This window comes from Borostomias antarcticus (assembly GCF_949987555.1).
Source record: "Borostomias antarcticus genome assembly, chromosome: 4".
NCBI classification, from domain to species: Eukaryota; Metazoa; Chordata; class Actinopteri; order Stomiiformes; family Stomiidae; genus Borostomias; species Borostomias antarcticus.
In genome coordinates, this window is record NC_140237.1 from 15,573,863 (window position 1) to 15,595,821 (window position 21,959).

At 46.9% G+C, this 21,959-nt stretch overlaps 3 protein-coding genes across 3 annotated transcripts in view; 1 reads left to right on the forward strand and 2 right to left on the reverse strand.

Annotated features, from left to right (window-relative positions):
- Window positions 1-4,523, reverse strand: part of plekha7b (pleckstrin homology domain containing, family A member 7b) — a 117,825-nt gene extending 113,302 nt beyond the window's left edge. Inside the window, exons 1-3 of the mRNA XM_084436898.1 lie at window positions 4,440-4,523; window positions 4,254-4,330; window positions 4,091-4,148 (exon numbers count right to left, since the gene is read on the reverse strand). Coding sequence (XP_084293024.1) covers window positions 4,091-4,148; window positions 4,254-4,330; window positions 4,440-4,522 — 218 coding nt within the window. The 5' untranslated portion in view covers window position 4,523. The remainder of the gene's footprint in view (window positions 1-4,090; window positions 4,149-4,253; window positions 4,331-4,439) is intronic.
- Window positions 4,524-9,636: 5,113 nt separating this feature from the next.
- Window positions 9,637-12,677, reverse strand: rps13 (ribosomal protein S13). Its single transcript, XM_084437221.1, has 6 exons — window positions 12,570-12,677; window positions 12,202-12,250; window positions 11,949-12,027; window positions 10,694-10,863; window positions 10,134-10,234; window positions 9,637-9,706 (listed from the first exon to the last, which is right to left on the reverse strand). Exons 1-6 carry the CDS (start codon window positions 12,590-12,592, stop codon window positions 9,673-9,675), a joined length of 456 nt encoding a protein of 151 aa, XP_084293347.1. The 5' UTR covers window positions 12,593-12,677; the 3' UTR covers window positions 9,637-9,672.
- Window positions 12,678-12,994: 317 nt separating this feature from the next.
- nucb2a (nucleobindin 2a) lies at window positions 12,995-21,834 on the forward strand. Its single transcript, XM_084436573.1, has 13 exons — window positions 12,995-13,080; window positions 13,424-13,564; window positions 13,932-14,039; window positions 14,144-14,276; window positions 17,264-17,367; window positions 17,494-17,679; window positions 18,080-18,170; window positions 18,273-18,331; window positions 18,475-18,567; window positions 19,035-19,124; window positions 19,735-19,905; window positions 20,056-20,116; window positions 20,281-21,834. The coding sequence occupies exons 2-13, from the start codon at window positions 13,424-13,426 to the stop codon at window positions 20,559-20,561; spliced, it is 1,518 nt and encodes a 505-aa protein (XP_084292699.1). The 5' UTR covers window positions 12,995-13,080; the 3' UTR covers window positions 20,562-21,834.
- The last annotated feature ends 125 nt before the right edge of the window (window positions 21,835-21,959 follow it).

A 21,959-nucleotide genomic window follows, 5' to 3' on the forward strand; every position in this document is an offset into this window, starting at 1 on the left:
GCCCACTCGCCTCAACAATCCCCCCTTTGTGCCCCGCCATGGCCCGTCTCCACCGGCAACCGGCGCACACACAGCCAGCAGAGCGTTGTCACGGTAGCGCCATGTGGACTCTGAGTCCGCTCAGCCTGTCACAGCATGGGGGAGGGAGGAGGGGAGGGGGGCGGGGAGTAAACCACCAGGAAACAAGAGGGAGGGAGAGAGAGAGAGAGAGAGAGAGAGAGAGAGAGAGAGAGGGAGAGAGAGAGAGAAGGAGAGAGGTAGAGAGAGAGAGGGGGGAGAGAGAGGGAGAGAGGGATAGAGGCAGAGAGAGAGGGAGAAAGAGGGAGAGAGGGAGAGAGAGAGAGGGAGAGACTACAATTACTGGAGGTGAAACATCCTTTGAATGTCGTAGCTCGCATCAACAACAGTGTCGTCTCTCCAGTGTGACTGGGACTGAGGACATCAGTCATATAAACACCAGCATCATCTGCTACCATGTCCCCCACTGCCACGCTTGAGAGACTGATGTGTTAAAGAGCCACCAGCTCCTCTCTAATTAGCTGAGTGCTACAGGGACTGGCCAGGTGGGCTGGGCACTTAACGACCACCGCATAATCGCCTTAAAAGACACATGGGATCCAGTGTTGGAGAGCTGGCCACATTCAATGACCGACCGCCAGCCGTAAAGTGCTATGTGGACAGTCCACAACCAGGTTTTTAACAACACACACATAAACTAAAAATAATAACATGCACATCAGCACAAGGATAATGAGGGGGACAGACTACATCACAAGGACAGACTCAACATCTCATCACAAGCTCCAACGAGTAGCCGTTAAACACACACGCTTGAAGGTGAAGCTCTTGCCTTGTTGCACTTTTCATTCATGTGTTTGCCTCTCAAGTGGGTCACCCTACACAGACAAGATGTCTTGTCTTGCTTGTCCTGACTGAGAAGGAAGACTGTTTGGTAGGTAGGTGGGTGGGTGGGTGGGTAGGGAGGGAGTGAGGGAGGGGGGGGTGGGTAGGAAGGTAGGGAGGTAGATAGGGAGGGAGGGTGGGTGGGTGGGTAGGGAGGGAGGTACTTTATTGATCCCCGGGGGTAAATTGCTCAAGCTTCCACCTGTATGAAGAGGGGTGGACAGAACTGACCAGAGGAGTGGGACTGAGAGAGAGCTGTGTGACTGAGAGAGAGCTGTGGGGCTGAGAGAGAGCTGTGGGGCTGAGAGAGAGCTGTGTGACTGAGAGAGAGCTGTGGGGCTGAGAGAGAGCTGTGGGACTGAGAGAGAGCTGTGACTGAGAGAGAGCTGTGTCACTGAGAGAGAGCTGTGTGATTGAGAGAGAGCTGTGGGACTGAGAGAGAGCTGTGGGACTGAGAGAGAGAGTGTGACTGAGAGAGAGCTGTGTGACTGAGAGAGAGCTGTGACTGAGAGAGAGCTGTGGGGCTGAGAGAGAGAGTGGGACTGAGAGAGAGCTGTGACTGAGAGAGAGCTGTGTCACTGAGAGAGAGCTGTGTGACTGAGAGAGAGCTGTGGGACTGAGAGAGAGCTGTGGGACTGAGAGAGAGCTGTGGGACTGAGAGAGAGCTGTGACTGAGAGAGAGCTGTGTGACTGAGAGAGAGCTGTGTGACTGAGAGAGAGCTGTGACTGAGAGAGAGCTGTGTCACTGAGAGAGAGCTGTGTGACTGAGAGAGAGCTGTGTGACTGAGAGAGAGCTGTGTGACTGAGAGAGAGCTGTGACTGAGAGAGAGCTGTGTCACTGAGAGAGAGCTGTGTGACTGAGAGAGAGCTGTGGTACTGAGAGAGAGCTGTGTGACTGAGAGAGAGCTGTGTGACTGAGAGAGAGCTGTGGGACTGAGAGAGAGCTGTGCCTGACCAGGGGGCTCCGGTCCTCTGTTCCCGTCTTAGTCTCTCTTTCCTACCTCACCGACGCTTAACACAGAGCAACAAAGGCACAAAGTCCACCGCCAGGAAAAATGCGACCAAAACAAGATCCTTCCATTAAGTTGTACAAGCAACAAACAAGCCATTGATTTTACTACCCTGACATTTCGGCCACCATACATCTCTCCGCTGGCTGTTGTCTTTCCTCGAACTGGTCAGAGAGAGAGAGAGAGAGAGAGAACCACAATGACGCCCTTCACGCTCCACACAATGAAAGTGTCAGTGATAACAGATTTCTGAAATAATTTTCAGTGCCCTTTCAAAGCCCACATCCTTGTGTGCCAGCTTCCTGCCTCTGTTTTACTAGACCCTCTGACTCGCCATGTTGTACGGTGTGATGAAGTGCGTTTCCACTGTTGCACAAAGCGACGGCATTAAAATGCAACACAGCCCAGCCTCACAGGTCATTGTTCTGTAGTAGGAGTGTAGTAGGAGCACGGATACACTTGAAAGCATGTTTGTTCGCATTATCCCTTCACATATCTCTGAGCAAAAGCTTCCTTTCACAAACCACCTTCCCAAACAAGACTACAAGCACAGGGATACAAAGCGCTATGGCAGGAGCCTCTGTCTGGGGCAAGCAAGGGTAACTAACAGGGGCAAAACAGGGGCAGTGGGCACAGAGGCCACCAGCCTCAAACTCTCCATGGAGGGAGGGAGGGAGGGAGGAGGGGTCCTCCTAGGTCTCTCAGTTACAATGACGAACTGCTCTGAAGCACGCTCTGTTCTACAGCGGGCCATCCATTTGTCATTGTTAGCTTGATTTATCAGCTGGCTTCCAGTGTGGTCTGTCTGTCTGCCAACTGCCTATCTACCTGTCTGTTTACCAGTCAGTCAGTCAGTCAGTCAGTCAGTCAGTCAGTCCATCAGTCAGTCAGTCAGTCAGTCAGTAACTTTGCTTGTCTGTCTGTCAGTCTCACAGGCCCTATCTCAAACAAATCAGACACTGCAGCCAAAGTGGTTTATTGTGACTTTGTACAAACAGCACAGACTATCAAAGTAGCCAGGAGGGAGGCGGGAGACACATAGCTAGCCAGGTTGCTGTGGTAGCGGAGTACTTTGAGGCCAAGCAATAAATAAATATAGGCTACTCTCAATAAGAATAAATACACAGAGACTGACTTTGGAAATTATGTCCTCTCTCCTTCAAGAGTGTAATCATGAAATACATCTCTGTCACTATATCAGCACACACTCACAAGTCACTCTCCTGCCCTTTTCCAAGCCACACACACACACAAACACACACACACACACACACACACACTCTCTCTCATTTTCTCTCCCTCTCTCCTCACACAAACACACACACACACACACACACACACACTGAGGTGGCTAATGGAGAGAGTAGAGGTGCTGCTTGTGGGAGGGTGTGAGTTGAATTTCAATAGCTTTCCTCCAGTAGTCCTGCTGGGCACTGCCCCCTCTGTCCAGAAGTATCTGGGCAGAAGTCAAGAGTTAATCGTTATCCACTGCACCTGTTAACCTCTCGTCCCTGGAATCTAATTTCATTATGTTGCCTCTCTGTCTGTCTTTCTGTGTGTGTGAGTGTGTGTGTGTGTGTGTGTGTGTGTGTGTGTGTATGTGTGTGTGTGTGTGTGTGTGTGCTCAGAAGTGTATGGGCAATTGAACACAATTATTACAATCTATTTCTGTATCTGTATTATTTCAGAATTAAGCGGTTTCATTTCTGTATTAAGCGGTAAAAAATGAATAAATAAAAAAAAACTAGATGATTTCCTTCAATCACGCCAAAGTGCATATGGGAACCCTGCAGTTAATTGCACATTTCTATGCAGGAAGTCCACTGACCAAGCCTACCTATGTATCAAGACTGCAATCTTGTTGCTGTAGGCTTATACGACATTTAGCCAATAGGCGATACCTAATAGTCCAAACAGCATTAGGCATAACTTATACATCTCTGTCTGAGAGTGAAGGTAATGGCATGCAACGTCACCACTGCTCAGCACGCCGCAACACAACACAACACATTCAAAAGACGTCGATGCTCGGAGCACTGCGCCGCGAAGCACACCGAGCACCGACAGACGCTGTAGGAAGCTTATGAATGAAAGCTCGAGTCTTCCGATCCTCACGGTCCGTAGCGCACCTCCCGTAGACGACGGTCAAGATAGGCTACAAGAAGAGGAGCACTCACTTTATGAAGTAGCTGGCCCCCTCGTCCGTGAACCCTTCTTCCCATCCCCGCGGTAAATCTATAGCATGAACACAAGAGGCTCATAAATATAAACTCACCGGAGAATGTTCTCGCAGTCAGTTGGGAATTGGGAAAAGGCGTTTTTTATCACTACAGCTCGTACCTGATCGTATCATGTGTCCGGAGTTGACAGGTTCACCCGTGCGGGGATGCAGCCAAGTAGTGATGGGAGTTTTATCACTGAAAGAAAGACACCTGTTACTGGATCAGGAAAAGCACGATCACTGCGCAAATTAATCCGATTGAGTATAATATAACCTGATCTTTACAAACAACCGCGAATGCTCACTTGATGAAGAAGACCCTGCCGTCTCTGCAGACTCCGTATGACCAGTGGTCCGGTAGAGTGTCCCGCCCGAGCGGCGCCGCCATGATCCCGGCTGCTCGGTTCTATTCCCCTCCGCAGAGTTTGCAGGGGTCTGCTAGAGTCCAGTGATCACCGCTAGGGCTGCAGTCCTTTAAAGGGGAATGAGAAACTTGTCGAGATTCGGCTGCTAGCCTACCCTGCTTCACCACAGTGTCAGTCGGCGTCTTTGTCCTGCTTTCAGCCGACGAAAAGCGGGTTAAAGCGGGGTTGCTGGTGCGTAAACAGTCAAAAATTAAAAGCGCTGTCTATTGTAGACTAGTTTAATGCGGCGCAATTGGGACGACTTCTCTATTTCTTTAGGAACACACGAGTGTTGGAAAGATCTCAACGTTAACGGCCGCTTGAAAAGCTTAACATTCCAAAAGATAGGCTAGATTGCGTCACGCGCATTCCAAAAGACTGAGCATTCGGTCTGCTTAACAGAAGTGATATAGTTGCCTGTTTGATGTTCCCGTGGCATGTATGTAGACTATACAAATGCATCAGTTAAACGTATCCTACCAATAGTTAACATTTAATCCATTGTTTAATAAAGCTCCGGGCTGGTACAGTCATTGGTTAAGACGTTTATCCCAGCTCCGATATTCTCGAGGGAGCTCTGAAGCACTCGTTTAGCATCCAAGATCCAATAACTATCCTATTACACAAAGGCATGCGTAAGAGAGACAACCCTATAACAGAAATACATTGACCTCTCCCGAGAACAGGGCAGGGTCACCACCTCCATGGTCACAACAGAGGTAAGAAAACAGCACAGCAGGCCATTGTTGTCAGAGAGTCTCAATTGATAGTAGGCTTAAGCTTTTACGTGGCAGCTACATTTGAAAAAGATAGATGGTGCATCTGAATGTATAAAAGCTCCAAAGCTAGTCTGCACACCAGAGAGAGAGAGTATATGTGTTTAGTTTATTTGACAGTAGTTAAGATACACGATAGTGCAAGTCATGCATCATAAAAATGTCAAGGAGGCACACAAAAAAACGTATTGCCATTATGGTCCTTGTTCTCTGCACCATGACACGTGTGTGTGTGTGTGTGTGTGTGTGTGTGTGTGTGTGTGTGTGGATCTGTCAGCTTCACATCTCTTTGGCTGCAGCCATGCAGGCCTTAAGGACAGGAGAGAGCCTTCCCAGGCGTGACATATTACAATAATGCTGACAGCGCTTCAAGCAGACCTGCTCAATATCCTGATGGGGGGGGGGGGGAGTTGAGCTCAAAGTCACAGTACGGAGGAAAATAGCTGTATCACTGGGCAGCAAACAGCAAAATACTCTTATAATAATCTCATACTCTTGCAATAGAAATGGAATTCCTCAAAAAATAGACTGTTGTGGTGCCAAAGCAAAAATATGAACATCAAAAAGGACATCAAAGATGCATGGTGGCACTCACCAATAAAAGATACATGGACAGATCCTCTATTTCACCGGTTTATTTTGGCGTCAATGAAACAAGCTAACGTTTCGGCCAGAGGCCTTCCTCAGAGCATTCTCCCATACTCTGTCCCTGGACTATCTCCCATGGCTTGATGACAGGTCTCCATTTCTCCACGGCCATTTGAATGCGTTCCTCTAAATATTAATGTGAAAGTCACTTTTTTAACTGATGCAATGCATTTTGCTTTTTTGTGTATTCCTTACTGGACAGAATGTGTTCCAGTGATCAAACAGGTCCAGATGGAAGAAGTGACTGTTCATATCCTAACGGGATGCCTGTGAGGTGTAATCTCTAGCCAGGGCATCAAGCTCCTCACAGGGAACAGGCAGCATCCTAAAACATTCTCTCTCTCTCTCTCTCTCTCTCTCTCTCTCTCTCTCTCTCTCTCTCTCTCTCTCTCTCTGCATTATACATATTCCATCAGTGACCTTTTGGAGGAGGCTGTGTTGGCTCGCTGGTTTGATGCACTTTCTCATGAAAGATGGTTGTGCGAAATCAAATTCCTCCCCCCAAAAAAACATTTACTACCAGATGATGATGTGTAGCCTACCACCCCAGCTGCTTGTGTTAAAGTTGTATGGGTAAAAGTGGGCCTGATGTTGAGGAAAATTAAGGGTTGGAATAGTGAAGTAATTTGTCCTCTGTGGTCGTGGGTTTATGATGATGACTCATACCCTCGCCTGCCATTCACACCGGCAGAGCGAGAGCAAACAACTTAACATTAACTTTCCTGAGGGGAGTTTGTAGTTGCGTATTTCTGCTTTTGTTGATATGGATTTAGTTTCTGAAGCAAACCAAAAGGGATTGAATATTTAAACCAAATATAGGCTAGAATATGAAATCACTTACTAACTTCCTCCCTATGAAACAAAACTTTTGTGAGTGACATGGTCTCAGGACAGTGACGCTATGCTAGTGATTCTGGGGCAGGCTTCTGAGAAGCTGACGGCGCTGGAGCCAAGGAGGGCACTGTTCTTCCAACAGCTCTGCTTATATCTCCCTGACAGTACAGTATTGGTGAGAAAGAACAATCTCTGACCATTCACTACTCTGATCCATCTCTAAGCACTAATAGTGCAAGAGGAAGTAGACACGTGAACACTACGTGTTTCTCAGAGCTACAGGGTGGAAGAAAGCACCGACTGTGGATTTGCGGGATGACTGGAACCAGTGCACCGCAGTGTAAACATACGGGGTCCCCAGTCAATTAATTGCTCTTATCTGACCTTGCTAAGCCATGTCTCATTCATCACTCCCTCTTCTCACTCTCTCCTCGCTATCTCTCTCACTCTCACACACACACACACACACACACACACACACACACACATAGCATGGCGATGATGCGCAGTATAACGCAGCACTGCAGTGTGGTCTCTGCGGTTGGTTCCTTCCACTGCCGGCGACTCACGATGCAGCAAGGTGACTCAATGATACGGTCCTCTCAGAGGAGACTCAGCTCTGTTCTGCTCTAGTCTGATCAGCTCTGTTCAGCTCCGGCTGAATCATGGTTTGGTGAGGGGGGCTCTGCAGCAGATGCACTAAACTATTCTCCCCTCCCTGACAATCGGATTTCACTCCCTCTCTCTCTCTCACACACACACACACACACACACACACACACACACACACACACACACACACACACGCACGCACGCACACACACACACACAGGGGTGGCTTTCCTTTCCAGAGGCTATAGATATAGGCTACAGATGAAATCAATAGGACCAGACTGAGGCACACCTGCTTCATTCATGCGCACCCATTGTTCTCTATGCCTGGTGAGCACTGCATGTCTCCAGTCCCCAGATGTGGTCTGAAACAACTGTGACCACAGTGATGAGAACGAGCGTCACCTGGGAAGTCGACATGCAACACGAGGTATCTGCTCTTAAGCCACATTGTCTTGTTTAATTGAGTGAAAATGAATGAAGCCACGTAAGTTGTCCTTGATGGAGGAAAGACGGAGTGAATCTTCCTCCGGCAGATGTGCTGCTGAACCATCAAGGTAGTAGGCTAAGTAGCTTTCAGATTCCAAGTCCTGGACCCGATCTTCCCCGCAGGGCGCAGGGAGCGAGGCCGGAGGCTGAGAGGTGGGCTGAGGCCCATTAATCACACCGCTCCTCCTGGAGAACTAAAGACTACGGGACGTGAGATCGCTCAGGATGAGCAGTAGTCCGTGTCGTCGTGTCATTTAGATTGCTTACCACCTGATTTAAGAAACCCTCCGTAGCCTAATGTTTACGGTGTAGGTAAATGTGTTAATAAACGAAATAAGACATACTATTAATCAAAGCTATATTACCATAAACTACAAAGCAAACACGGCAACAATTCATGTTTAATTCAAGGACATCCTTGACGATTCAGGGTTATCAGTAAAGCGGTTGCATACTGACCTCTTGTGGTAAAAGCGAGTAGACAAAAAAAATGTGCCCGATTTGAAGAGTTGAAGTTGAGCTAGTGTAACATATTAGAGCCCATCTCTCCTACTGTGCCTGGAGGTTAACGTGCAAGCTTGTTAGGTACAACCACTAGGGCTCCCTGACATGTTTTATTGAAGCCCAGTATACTATTATATATAATGTACCGGGGCTTTCTGAGGAGCAGACTCTCGATAACACTGCCCCTAAGTCACCTGCACTACACTAGCCTATAACAGTGCCATGTTTTTTGTTTTTTTTGTTTTGTTTTACTCATGTACTGTATGTATATTGTATGTATATATTGTTAACTTTACTCTTGATCTATTCTGTAGTTTCTCTGTTCTTGCTGCTGTAATGCCCAACTTCCCTCCCTGTAATGATTCCATGGCACATAAAAAAGGGGATTTTGTTCAATCTGGTACACAATTAGAAGATTTTTATCAACAGTAGGGTTGCAAATTTCAAAGAATTTCATTAATCGATAACTGTTAATCTTAACAAACAATAGTCAATTAATAAACAATATCTATTGTGTTATGTGGAGGCTGAATAAGCCTAGCAGGCCAGCCTGGTAGGCTTGTACAGCCTCCACATAACACAATAGATCATGGGTAGAATGGGGGGAGGGGGTGAGACACAATAGAATGGGGGGAGGGTGTGATGGTCCACCAAAGATGTCCACCAAATCGAAGTTACTCTTAGTATAGAGCTTGAACATGTAAGGGAGTGGCTCAGACAACAAACTCTCACTGCATCTGGGAAAAACTGAGTCAATTCTGTTTGGTACCAAGGGCTCAATAGATCATGGGTGGGTTTATTTTATCATGGCTTTGTGACTGTGTCAATAAACACTTAAAAACCACGTGTAAATCGTCTTAATTGATAAGAACGTCCCGCGCTGGACTGCGCTTTGCTCGCTTCATTTGTGTCTTCTTCTGCTGTGTCGTTGAAATTTCCCAGAATCCCGATTAGCCTTCACTACATGGCGTGACGCCCTCATGTGCAGAGTCAGACCTTAAATCAGGATTACATTTCACGCAACTCCCGTTGATAATGTTCATTCAAAAAAAGTAATGTTCCATTAACAAGCAATTAACTGAGTAACCAAATCTTACTAGAGTAAATTCTTATCAGCAATTAATCGCTAGTCGATTAACTGTTAACATCCCTAATCAGCAGCATCGGTTTACTCTCACCACCTCCATTACAGCACCAAAGCAGCAACACAAACACAAACACACACACACACACAATGCTTCAAAATGTCTTTATTTGTGAAAGCTGTGTGTTTATGCCACCAAGGCAGAGGCGGTAGAGGACTCGCTGTGGAGAGAGAGAGGAGGAGGATTACTCTAGTGAAAGTACGGTGGCTCTAGGTCTCATTCAGAATACCTTTGGGACATCACGTCAATTTAAATGCACCAAAAGTAGCACGGAGTAGAAGTACGAGATGTGTGCACATCAGGAATATCTCGGCTCTTACGAGGAGAACAGGACAATGAAAAGTGTCATGCGTGCAGGGAAGGAAATGTCTGGATTCTGTACGAATCGACAGAAGTGGATATGCACATCCTGGAAAAACTTCAAAAAACTGGTGTTGGACTAGAGTATATCCAAGTAAAAGAAGATGGATGTCCGCACACAGTATAAGGTCTCTGTCCCTGATTTATTCACCCCCAACTAATGCACACAATTAACGTTTCGCCCACAAGGGCTTCTTCAGCTGGCTGGATTCTGTACGAATACTTACTACTTCCAGTTGGGTGCAAGTACTCTCTTGGTTTTGTAATAGCGAGCCAGTCTGTGGATTCTGCTTTCGACAAGAATCAGACGGAATTTGGCATCTTTATCCTGCATTTAAAACAAAAAACAGGAAAGGAAAGATGTGAACCCTTCTCCACAACCACCTGACAACTTCAAAAGCAGGTTTTTGGATGTGAAGAGGTGCACTACATGGTCAGGAATAAACAGGAGGCTTTACTTGTCAGGCAGAATGCCGGGAACAGGTTTCCTGTCCAATGCTGTAGCACAGGACCACACGTCATGGCACTGGACAGTGCTACGCTCCCAGAGGACACAAAACAGTGTCCACACTGGGCAGGTCTAGTGTTATCTGCCCATTGAAAAGACCAGTGACCATATTCCCAACACATCTCAATAAGAGTGCTGTTCAAGGATCGGGTTTCAATAATGTCCCTAATGTATTGATCTACTCACCAGCCAATCATAGTCTATCGAGTTACGCCTGGTGAATAGATCAAGATGGATGCCGAGAGGCCCTATCGTATTGACGACATGCAAGGTTCTCACCTTCCTGCTCCTCTCCAGGTGTTTCCTGACAGCGACAGCCTTCTTGATGAGGTGGTACAGGTCTTCAGGCAGATCGGGCGCCAGGCCTTTGGACTTGAGGATCCTCAGGATCTTGTTTCCAGCAACGAAGCGGACCTGGGCCACGCCGTGGGAGTCTCTGAGGATCACACCTGGGGGCCGGAGGGGACACAGTCAGCCCCTTCACCCACACTGACAGAGTAGATACAGGGTGTCTGCAGATCTCAGAGAGTTCGATTGAAGAATTGTTAAGACCTTTTTAATGCCACTTGGAATGCAATTTAAGACCAAATGTACAAAAAATATGGTTGTGAGACCTAATACCTAAGAGCTGTACCTAGTAGTTTTCGCCTAATCCTGCTAATGGACAGACAAACAAGCCAAAAACTCTTAGTACAGTTGTCACTTATTTGCTACGTCCATATTTTTCTCCGCTGTATATATGCCTAGGCCTATATATATATATATATATATATATATATATATATACACACACAGCTGTTTACACATGTCCTTATTCTAGAAGGACTATATCTTTAGTTTTATGTTTTTGTTTTAATAAACACACTTTCTTTGGCAATGTTAACTAAACACATGTTGTCCATTCCACTAAACCCCCTTAGAATTGAATTGAAAAGCAGCCTGTTACCAGTTACTGCGACAGTTACCAGAGCAATTCCCTATGCATGTGATTCAAGCTACTGTAGGTATGCATAGAGCCTACATTCATGAAGTAAACCACAAAGACCTTTGGATAATGAATTTAAGGCAATTTAAGACTTGAGGCTTTTATTTAGACGTTAAATTAATTAAAACTGTTTAAGGATCCGTGGATACCCTGTAGATAACACTTTTCCCCTAACTAGCACGGGACGATCAGGTGATCAGATGGTGAGTTTCACCTGCTATAACCGTTACATTTGGTGCAGTGACCCTGTCCAGTGGTGTGTGGAGTGAGTTTAGAGGGGTGAGTGTAACTGAGTGAATAATGAGTCCCCCGTGAACCCTTGTGGAGTGAGGTAGTCCTCCGAGGTCGTGGTAGCAAGTAGCTGGTAAAACTCACTCCTCAAAGGAGCGCTGACAGTCCCTCCAAGAGGGATGTCCCTATTCAACTGTCAGCGTGTCTGCCTCACAAGTTGCCCGCCCTGGGCAAGTCATGGGTTGAACCGAAACACAACGCAGAGCCCTAGTACAACTGCTACACAAATGCATTTGGCTACACTTCCGTCCATCTTACCAATCTGAGAAGGTGTCAGGCCCTTCTTGGCCAGTTTGAAGATCTGCTCTTTTACATCATCCGATGCCAGTTTCAGCCACTGTGTTAGGACAAGAAGTTATGGGTTGGGATTAATGATTCTTCATCTACAGTACCATATCGAATAAAATGAATATAACCTCGAGACAACTTTTGTACGGACTCAGTAAATTTGATGTTCATAATAAAGCTAGCGACAAACACTAGCGGTATCTCAGCTCAAACTACTACTTACTGTGGGCACACTGCGTCTGTAGGGGAGCGCCGATTGGGACAGGCCCTTGCTGAATGAAAAACAAAGACGTCAGTCAGTCAAGCGAAGACCAGTTTACCATTAAGTCCGACACTGACCAACAGCTACAGTCGGATACTTATGAGTTGCTGAGACACTGAACCCAACGTTACACTGCGCCATATTTGTTAGCGTCACATGGGGCTAGCAAGGTAGCTCCCTGCGTGATGGGAAGGGAATATCATAATATGGGCGCTGTTGTGATCCGTGTCGCCGCAGAACCCTTCATAAACTAACCCCATACATAATACATCTCTGTCACTAATATACAATGATTTTAACGACAATGATTTTAATCAACACATGCTTACCCAGGAGCGTGCATACGACCCATGATGGCGTTGATGCAGGAATCTGCAGCACGGAGATCTGCGGAAGTTAAATTCAACGGGAAGTGACGTAGCCCAATGTCAAATTTAAGGCTTCAGGCTTTATTTTATTGATTTAGCAACACACACGACACAAGTCAACACATGTGCCTTACTATACTACTATTAGTCTCTTATATTGACTCAAACGGGACGCCAGCAGATTGAAGGCGATCATCCACTCGCCACGTACAATTATTATGTGCAACGCACCTTGATAGCGCCACTTTGGACAGGCAGCAAAATGGACCAATCTAATATCAATGCGCGTATTCAGGAGGCGGGGCGTCAAATATTGTCCAATCGGTACTGGCTACAGGTCGAATGGGTTACTATTGTCAGTCATCCCTCACATTCACACACACCAGGCTGAACCTGAGCAGCGGTAGTTAGTGCTATAATAGCTGCAGCACTAAACCGATATAACGCTTGACGGACATTGCTAAAACATAACGTGAGTCCCATCGTGTTACTTGTATGTTTTAAGTGTGATTGGCAGGCTTTGATCCTGGCAAGCAAGTGTTGATTGCTGTATCAGCAACTTTTCTTTGTGGTTTAGAATTGACACATACGCATATAGCTTGGCTAGCTAGCTAGGTGTCACATAGCCTGTATATTGTGTCATCTGGTAACAGAATAGCTCGCCTGAAGCCCGAAACTTAGCGTTATATTAGCTTTGTGTTAGCTACAGTACTAGTTAGCTAGAATGATAGATATAGCTTGTCATGATGATCAAATGTGTGTTGCTTCTCTTGGTTCCAGATGATAGCTAGCTATGTTGCTTTCTGTGTGAACAGATGTCTTGGAGCCGGTCTCTCCTCCCCAGCTGCCTAGCTCTTCTGCTCCATCTGCTGTGTCTGGAGGCAGTGCCAATTAGTGTGGACAAGACAAAAGTCACCCAGCAAGAGGAGAAGGCCGCGGAGCCCCCGCCCAGTGTGGTAAGCGAGGGAGGTGTGGAGCAGGGCGGTCCGAAGTCTCTGCTTGTTCACAGAGACATAACCTTTCATCCATGAACAGAACAGGTGTACCAGCATTCCCTGAAACAGTTTATTGACAGCTAATAACCATAGCAGTATTAGGAGTTTCAGACATAAAGAAAGAAAGAAATATACATACAGAAATACTGTACTGTGCATTTGAAATATAATATTCTGATTATTTCTTTGTTGTTGTTTTCTGATAATTTAATTGAAAGACTATTGGTATTTGTTTCTATTGTCGTGCTTGTGTGTATCAAATCAAATCAAACTTTATTTATATGTATGTATGATACTATGGCTTGATGTGCTGGTGTTGTTATAACAGGACACTGGACTCCACTATGACCGCTATCTCAGGGAAGTCATCGATTTCCTGGAGAAAGACCAGCATTTCAGAGAGAAGCTCCACAACACAGACATGGAGGACATCAAGGTATCAGCCCAGCTGAAGCTGTCCTCCTCAGTCTTATCATTGGTCACAAGGAATGTTATGCAGCTGTATGACAATAATCATTGTAAAATTATTGTGTTGCATAGCAAGGGAAGCTGGCTAAAGAGCTGGACTTTGTCAGCCATCACGTCAGAACTAAACTGGACGAGTTGAAGAGACAGGAGGTCAGCCGACTACGGACACTGATCAAAGCCAAGCAGGACATTGAAGGAGGGAACGGTATGCTAACCCTTATATAGCCATGAAGCTGTTCTGCACATAGTGTCCTGTTGCGCCATATGGGTGTTACCAAGTATCCCACAGACGACTTGGGTTTTGTTTTTCCTGTCACAATGTTGAGACATGCTTGAGTGGGTTAGAGAACCATAGTATCTGAGCACGGCAGTGATGTCATGTCCCACTAATAGGCAGGCTGACAGGCCAGCAAAGATGCCCCATTACACTAGATTACAGTAAAAGGTGCCAGATCCCGGATCTGAAGGGAATTTACTTGCTGCTCATTATGTTGGCTTAGTTACAGAACAACTGGCCACAGCAGCAATCTGAGGAGGGAAACACGCAGTATGAAACAATCACTAAGTCATTAAGAATACAAACAAGCAGAAAAAGAACAAAAAACAGACACTTATTACAGCTGCCGAGCAGCACTGAATTGGGGCAGGGCGTTTTGAAGAGGAAGTAGGAGACAAATGACATACATGAGGGTCTCTGCCTGGACCCTAATTATTGAAAACTTCTTAAATTAACTAGAAAGTTGCATTTCCTGCAGAAAATGTGTGCGAATGCTGAGCAACCGAAAGAAATCACAAAAGCATTGCTGTAAATGCATGAATGTGAAAAATCTGAAAGCTCAAATGCATCACACTGCACAACTGAAAAACCTGGCAGCTGAAAAACCTGGAAGCTGAAATGTGAAACTAGCAGAATTGGAAGCTGAAGTGCCTTACCTACAGGAGCTAAGAATTTAAATACATTGCTACAAAAGCTGGAAGATAAACTGTAATACTGTCAAAGCTGAAAGATGGCATAAATGATGGAATGTATAGCTAAAAAGCTTGGAAGCTGAAAAACCTGGAACCTTGAAGACCGTTTGTCTCTAGCCCACTCAAGGGCTGAGTTGTGAGGTCCATTGCGTGTTTAGTGGCGTGGTGACAAGACTCTGCCCCCTCAGGTCAGAGCCGGTCGGGGACAGTGTACCCCTCTCTGGGCCACTGACCTGCACCCACCGGTAAAGACCATGTGTTTCTAGCCCTCTCAGAGTTGTGGGGTCCGTGTTATGGATAGTGACGTGAAGGCGAGACTCCGCCCTCTCGGGTCGGAGTTGGTTGGGGACACTGCATTCACCTCCAGGCAATCTATGCACCCACGAGTGAAGACCGTGTGTCTCTAGCCCACTCAGGGGCTTGGTGGTGGGGTCTGTGGTGGGGATAGTGGCGTGGTGGCGAGACTCCGCCCCCTCGGGTTAGAGCCGGTCGGGGACAGTGTACTCCTCTCCGAGCCACTGACCTGCACCCAGCGGTAAAGACCATGTGTCTCTAGCTCACTCAAGGGCTGAGTTGTGGGGTCCATGGCGTGCATAGTGGCATGGTGGAGAGACTCCACCCCCTCGGGTCTGAGCCGGTCAAGGACAGTGTACCGCTCTCCGGGCCACCCATCTGCGCCCACGGGTGAAAACCGTGTTTCTCTAGCCCACTCGGGCTGAGGTGGGGTCCAATGGCGTGGATAGTGGCATGGTGGCAAAACAAATTCGTCTGCGGATGGTGCCCTCATCATGATGTGAGTGCAGTCAATGGCTCCGATTACATTGGGAAAAACGGACGTTGCTGCAAATCGCCTTTTAGTTTCAGCATGTTCCTCCGCAGTGTGAGGGAACCTAACGTACCGATCATTCATCCTAATGTGGCTCCCAGACTGCAGGCCTTAGTGCGATCAGTGACGGCTGTAATATCCCAGACCTACAGTACAGGGAAAAGATTTAGCAGGATTACATCATTACCAGCAGGGGCTTCGGCCACAAGGGTGAACCAGTTAATGTGAATGTTAAGGTCGGCCGATCAATTACTGCTGGAGATGCCAAAAAACAGATGAAAGTCTAGAGGTGACGGGGCTTTTACAGCGGTCGCCCCTGGGCTCTGGAATAGCCCGCCTCTTTATATCAGATCCTCCCAGAATCTTGAGATTTTAAAATCCTCCCTAAAAACCCACTTCTTCTCCCTGGCGTTTCACTCAGTCTGTTTCATGCTTGTGTTGTCGGTTGAAATTCCCTGTTTTTACTTGGGGCCCATCTCCGTACAGCACTTTGGTTGACTGCTGTCATTTTAAATGTGCTTTATAAATAAAGTTTGCCTTGCCTTGCCTCATCATGCACACCTGTCGGCTAGTTCCCGCTGGTATGTCCCGGTTGCCAGGAAACCCAGAGTGGTTAGAGTGGTGCCAAAACATGTCAGCTAGGTCACTTCAGTACGTCCAAGTGTGAACAACACATTCATCATTACTATTCGTTTTTGGAATGCTGCCTTGGCCTCATTATTCAGTTGTATTTGTGGTCCGTAGGCCCACCTGTGCACTGACATGGCGTGGAGGCGCCGGGCGGTCCTTTCTAACGCTGATCCCAGGTCAGCACATCGCTCAAAGAGCCTGGTTCTAGGGAGTCTAAATCGGCTGATACAAGAGGGACCCGAAGCTGAGACTGCCCGGCCCCTAATTATATAAAATATATACATACAAAAAACTTTTCTAAATAAGTAGGTATTTAGACCAGTCCTAAAAGAACCCAGAGCCTGTGGTGCCCTCAGATTGTCAGGGAGGGCATTTCAGAGGTGGGTGGCAGCTGAGCAAGAGGCCCGGTCTCCCATAGAGCAGAGCTTAGTCCTCGGGGGATGAAGAAGCAGGTTGTTGGCAGACTGAAGGGGCTTAGTGGAGCGAGGAGTTATATAAAGTAGGGAGTAGCATTTGAAAGTTAGGAGAAGGGTTTTGAATTCAATCCTGTAGGAGACAGGGAGCCAGTGCAAAGATGGCAGGGTACGGGCGATATGAGTATATTTCCCGTCTCTCACCACGATCCTGGCAGAACTGTTCTGGATGTCTGGGTTAAAGGGTTGGGGTGATGCAGTAATATCATAACTGATTACATGATGTAACTGCAAATGTGCATGAGTGTGATGTTTGTGTTTAATTACTGAACCTGCTTTCATCAACGCTCACAGATATTGCGGTGGACCACCAGGCTCTTTTGAAACAGTTTGAGTACCTGAACCATATGAATCCACACACCTTTGAGGTGGATGATCTGGATCGACTCATCAAATCCGTAAGTCGAGCCCCTCCGCTTGAAAGAGTGGTTATATATTACTTTTAATATCAAATGGAATAGTCATTTCTCTCTCTCTCTGTCTCTCTCTCTTTCTCTCACATACCGATCTCTCTTTATCATAAGGCCACGAATGATTTGGAAAACTACGACAAGGAGCGCCACGAGGAGTTTAAGAAGTACGAGATGATGAAGGATTACGAGCGACGGGAGCATCTGAAGACGCTGGACGAGGAGGGGAGGAAGAAGGAGGAGGAGCACTACGAGGAGATGAAGAAGAAGCACGCCGACCATCCCAAAGTCAACCATCCTGTGAGTCCGCCTTCACGTCCGTGTTTGGTCTAGCGGCATGGCTGCTGTCTCCCAGCCATCACCCCCCCCCCCCCGTAGGCTCGAGTTAAAAGCCGTGGTTATACTTTCCGCGTGACGAAAATGTCCTCAGAGAGTGCGCGCCTAGGCTCCATGCGGACATCCACATGCCTCCCATTTTTCTGACATGTCCGTATGCCCTCTACGCAACGAGAGCGCCAACTGCCCCATCCCCCAAGCGGACTGCAGAACTAGTATGAGCAGAGCCCCTACGCGTTTGTGGTGTCTGCGGTGGTTCTGTTTAGAAGAAAGGCTTTAGTTCCCTGGTGTTCAACGCACTGTTCTAGCTCCATGTCATCTGCCGCCCCGCTGTCTCTGGTGCTAACACTTCCTCTCTGTTCAGGGCAGTGAGAATCAGTTGAAAGAGGTCTGGGAGGAGGCAGACGGTCTGGACCCAGAGGATTTTGACCCCAAAACCTTTTTCAACCTTCATGGTGAGCTTGCCTGTGCATTAATATCATAGACCCAAGCTGTGAGCTCCATCCATCTACACTATCTAACAGGGTTGATCAATGTTCTTGTCTTTGACTGTGCAGATTCCAATGGAGATGGCTTCTTTGATGAACAGGAGCTGGAGGCTTTGTTCACGAAGGAGGTAGAGAGGTGTTGTCATGTCTGAAATGACAATTACACGTGTGGGAGAAACACCATGATTTGTGTGAGAGATAGGGCAATCGCTCTGTCACACTTCGCTCACTAGGGCAATAATGACCTCTTCTTCCTCCTCTGCGACCTCAGCTGGAGAAGATCTATGACCCTACCAACGAGGAGGACGACATGGTGGAGATGGAGGAGGAGAGGCTACGTATGAGAGAACATGTCATGAACGAGGTACTGCACTGGCCCCGGAGCCTGCCGTAGTCGAGGTCCTTTCAAACGAATCTTCGCTCACTAGGGCAACAACCAAGTAAACGTCCGGTGTATCGATCTGTGATACACAAACTCTAGCAAGTCGAAAACTTTACCAAATACCAAATTTACTTTGGGACGTTGTTTTTCGGTGGTGGGATTATTATTCACATATCTTGACTGTTACATTAGCTAACTTGATGTTAGCTAACTGGATGTTGATGGACCAAAGTTGTGTTATTGTTTTGAATATGAACGTTCCATGAAATGGAAATGAGTTACTGTCAGTAACTGTTGCTAGGACTACATTAATAATTACTGTTTGTTTAAATGCACTAAGAAATCTAGTGGACATTGCATGAAAATGTGGTAAATGAATGTGCTTCTACAGCTTACCTGAATGTCTCTCTCTCTCTCTCCTCTCTCTGTCTCTCTCTCTTTTCACACAGGTGGACACCAACAAGGACAGACTGGTATCTTTAGATGAGTTCTTGATCGCCACAAAGAAGAAGGAGTTCCTGGAGCCAGACAGTTGGGAGGTGAGGCAGGTCTATTGCCCAGCCCGTTTTCAGCGTCCGATGAAACAAGTGCTGGAGTGGTGACTGAGGAAGTGCATTTACCCAAACATTTACCCTAAATGTATCCTCATTTGCATACAGTAGTGGTAGAAAAAGTAGTGGATATATTCAGTATACCTTCATATTCACTCAACTACACCAGTGAATGAAACATGTTACAATGCTACAGTTACAGCAGTAGTTGTACAAAGTAACACCCTTAATTGTCATACTTTTTTTTAAGACAGTACAATTACAGTATGATGGATTTGTTGAAAACGAGGGACAGTAGTGGGCAGAGTGGTAGTACTTGACTCTCTCTTCTTTGGTGACTCAAACATTGGGGACTCAACACTTGAAGTTAAATCTGCAAGAAATTAAATCTGCAAGATGTAATATCGGTTAGAAGGGTAGGCACTATAAGCTTATAGCTTCAGACTATACCTTTTTTGGGTTAAAGCTATCAGATATTTTACGTTGTGTTGTATTGTACTGTTTGTTGAATGACCAAAAAATAAACATATTAATCAATCACTCAAAAACCTCCAACACGGGTAGAGGGTGTAAACGCGCCCCTGTGCTCCTGTGTCAGACCCTGGAGCAGAACCAGGCGTACACAGACGAGGAGATGAGGGAGTTTGAGGAGCACCTGGCCCAGCAGGAGCACGACCTCAACCAGAAAGCCGCAGACCTCCAGAAACAGAAGGACGAGCTGCAGAGGCAGCAGGATCAGCTCAACGCCCAGAAGGTGGAGCTGCAGCAGGTGAGGACTGGGACTGAGGAGAAAGAGCGCTCCGTGGACCCCGCTCACCACACAAGGAGAGACCGGACGACCCGGAGGTGTGGTCACGGGACTGTGGTGCACAGCCATGTTTGTTTGCGTGCTCACCTCTCTCTCTCCGTGTCGTTTCAGGCAGTGGAGCACATGGAACGCTTGAAGACCCAGAAAGCAGAGTTTCCTCCGGAGGTTCATGGTGAGTGACTTGTTCTCACTCACTTGTCCCAATCAACATTCAGTAGAAGTATTTCTAATAGTAATCATTTCTAATTCTTTCATTCAACCGTTTCGTCAAGTTGTCAAAAATGTGTACAAAAACGTTTCATCTTTAATTCATTCTTAATTCCCGTCTTATTCCAGTTGAGGGAAATGCGATCCCAGAGCCACAGGGTCGGGGCTACGCTCTGCCCCCCGGCCACCAGGGGGAGCCCCAGGACAACCACCTGGTACCCCAAGCCTACCAGGAACCACCCCAGGTCCACCAGGAACCACCCCAAGCCCACCATGAAGCACACCAGGCCCACCAGGAACCACCCCAGGCCCACCATGAAGCACCCCCACAGGACAGTTTGCCCCCAGCGACCCATGACCTCCCCCCAGGTCATCAGGCAGCTCCACAGGACCCGCATGACCTGCCGTGAGTGCCGGCCCCTTCCCCTCCCCTCCAGCTGTCTTATAGACTGGGACACTTCTGGCACAAACGGCGTCATGGCCCCCACATCTACAGACTACTACTAAACAGTGTTCAAACCTCTGCAGTGACCGGTGCTCCCTACATAAGTCCATGAGCGGCTCTCGTTTTCCTGACGCCGGATGCAGGAACAGAGAACTCGCGTCATGCGTCCGTGTCCTTCTCTGGAGATCATACAAACGTCACTGCGCTCCAGATTTCAATTATAGCCTTTTTTAAGTCCTGGAAATGTTTTGTTTGAGTGTTTTACGTGCGTTTGTCAGCCAGGGAAGTGTTATTAATCAGATTTGAATCAAAATGGTGGCGACTTTGAAAATATACTCCCAATACTTGGTGTGCTTGATTTAGCTTGCTTGCCTCCCGAGATGGGCAGAGTTTGCACTTCTGTAATTATTGATTGGGTCCATTAAACCTGGGAGGCTAAATCAAGTGCGTCATGTATTGGCTATATCGAAGTATTTTGATCCAGGTCTTTACTTGCTGTCCAAAACCATGTGTATTCAAAATCGTAAATTTTGCATTCAAAATGTTTTACCTAAGATCGGGCCTTGTGAGGTCCTACATTTCCGTTTGTGTGCACAGGTGTGTGTGTTGTGCACGTGTATGCATGTTGTGTTGCGCACATGTATGTTCTGCCCAACAACGTTCCGGCTGCTTATTTTGACTGAGCGTGTGTTCATATCAGCTTGGCAGGCTGTGGTGCTGTGCTGGAAGGAAGTTGGAGCCAGTTCCAGTGTTGCCTTGTTTCCGTAATACCTTTCTGGTGTCTATTCTACCAGCAGACATCTTGCCAGCAGCTCATTCTATGGCTATTCTATGCTTGACAGCTTGGCGTATTTGAGAATCTGCTGATATGTCTCCCCATCTCATGTCTGGTGTGTGTGAACTGATAGTTGTGCCCAGGTTGGTTGTCTGGCACACAGCTGTTATTACCTGGATAAGTACAGGTGTGACTGTGCCTTCCAACCATAATCACTGGGGGAGAACTATTACCACTGCAAATCACCAGCTGGAGTCAGCAGCCCCTGAGTGGAGGTTTTGCTTTCACTCTATTGGCTGGTAGGGCAAATGCACACCTCTTTTACTGTCCTCCGCCCATTCAATATGTGTGCCAAGTATAATTTTGTTTGGCACATACCAGAGATGTTCAATCTCCCAATTGCGGGATATACAGGACAAATTCAACATTGCTGTAGTTTTTTTTGTTGTTGAAGATATTAAAAAAGCGGTTATGACTTAAAATGTCTCACGAGCCTCCATACTTTCTTTTGGGAGTTGAACATCGGCGCCCAGCTATGATGCCATGGAAACGGAGCAGGTGGAGCAAATGAGCTAAGTTAGAAGTACA

Coding starts and splice junctions, on each gene's coding strand:
- rps13 (XM_084437221.1), bottom strand. CDS start 12,592: ATGGGTCGTATGCACGCTCCTGG. Junction 12,251..12,569: donor GGTCGTATGCACGCTCCTGG/GTAAGCATGTGT, acceptor TTTTTCATTCAG/CAAGGGCCTGTCCCAATCGG. Junction 10,864..11,948: donor CCTGACACCTTCTCAGATTG/GTAAGATGGACG, acceptor TCCGGCCCCCAG/GTGTGATCCTCAGAGACTCC.
- nucb2a (XM_084436573.1), top strand. CDS start 13,424: ATGTCTTGGAGCCGGTCTCTCCTCCCCAGCTGCCTAGCTCTTCTGCTC. Junction 14,277..17,263: donor GGACATTGAAGGAGGGAACG/GTATGCTAACCC, acceptor CAACGCTCACAG/ATATTGCGGTGGACCACCAG. Junction 17,680..18,079: donor ATCCCAAAGTCAACCATCCT/GTGAGTCCGCCT, acceptor CTCTCTGTTCAG/GGCAGTGAGAATCAGTTGAA.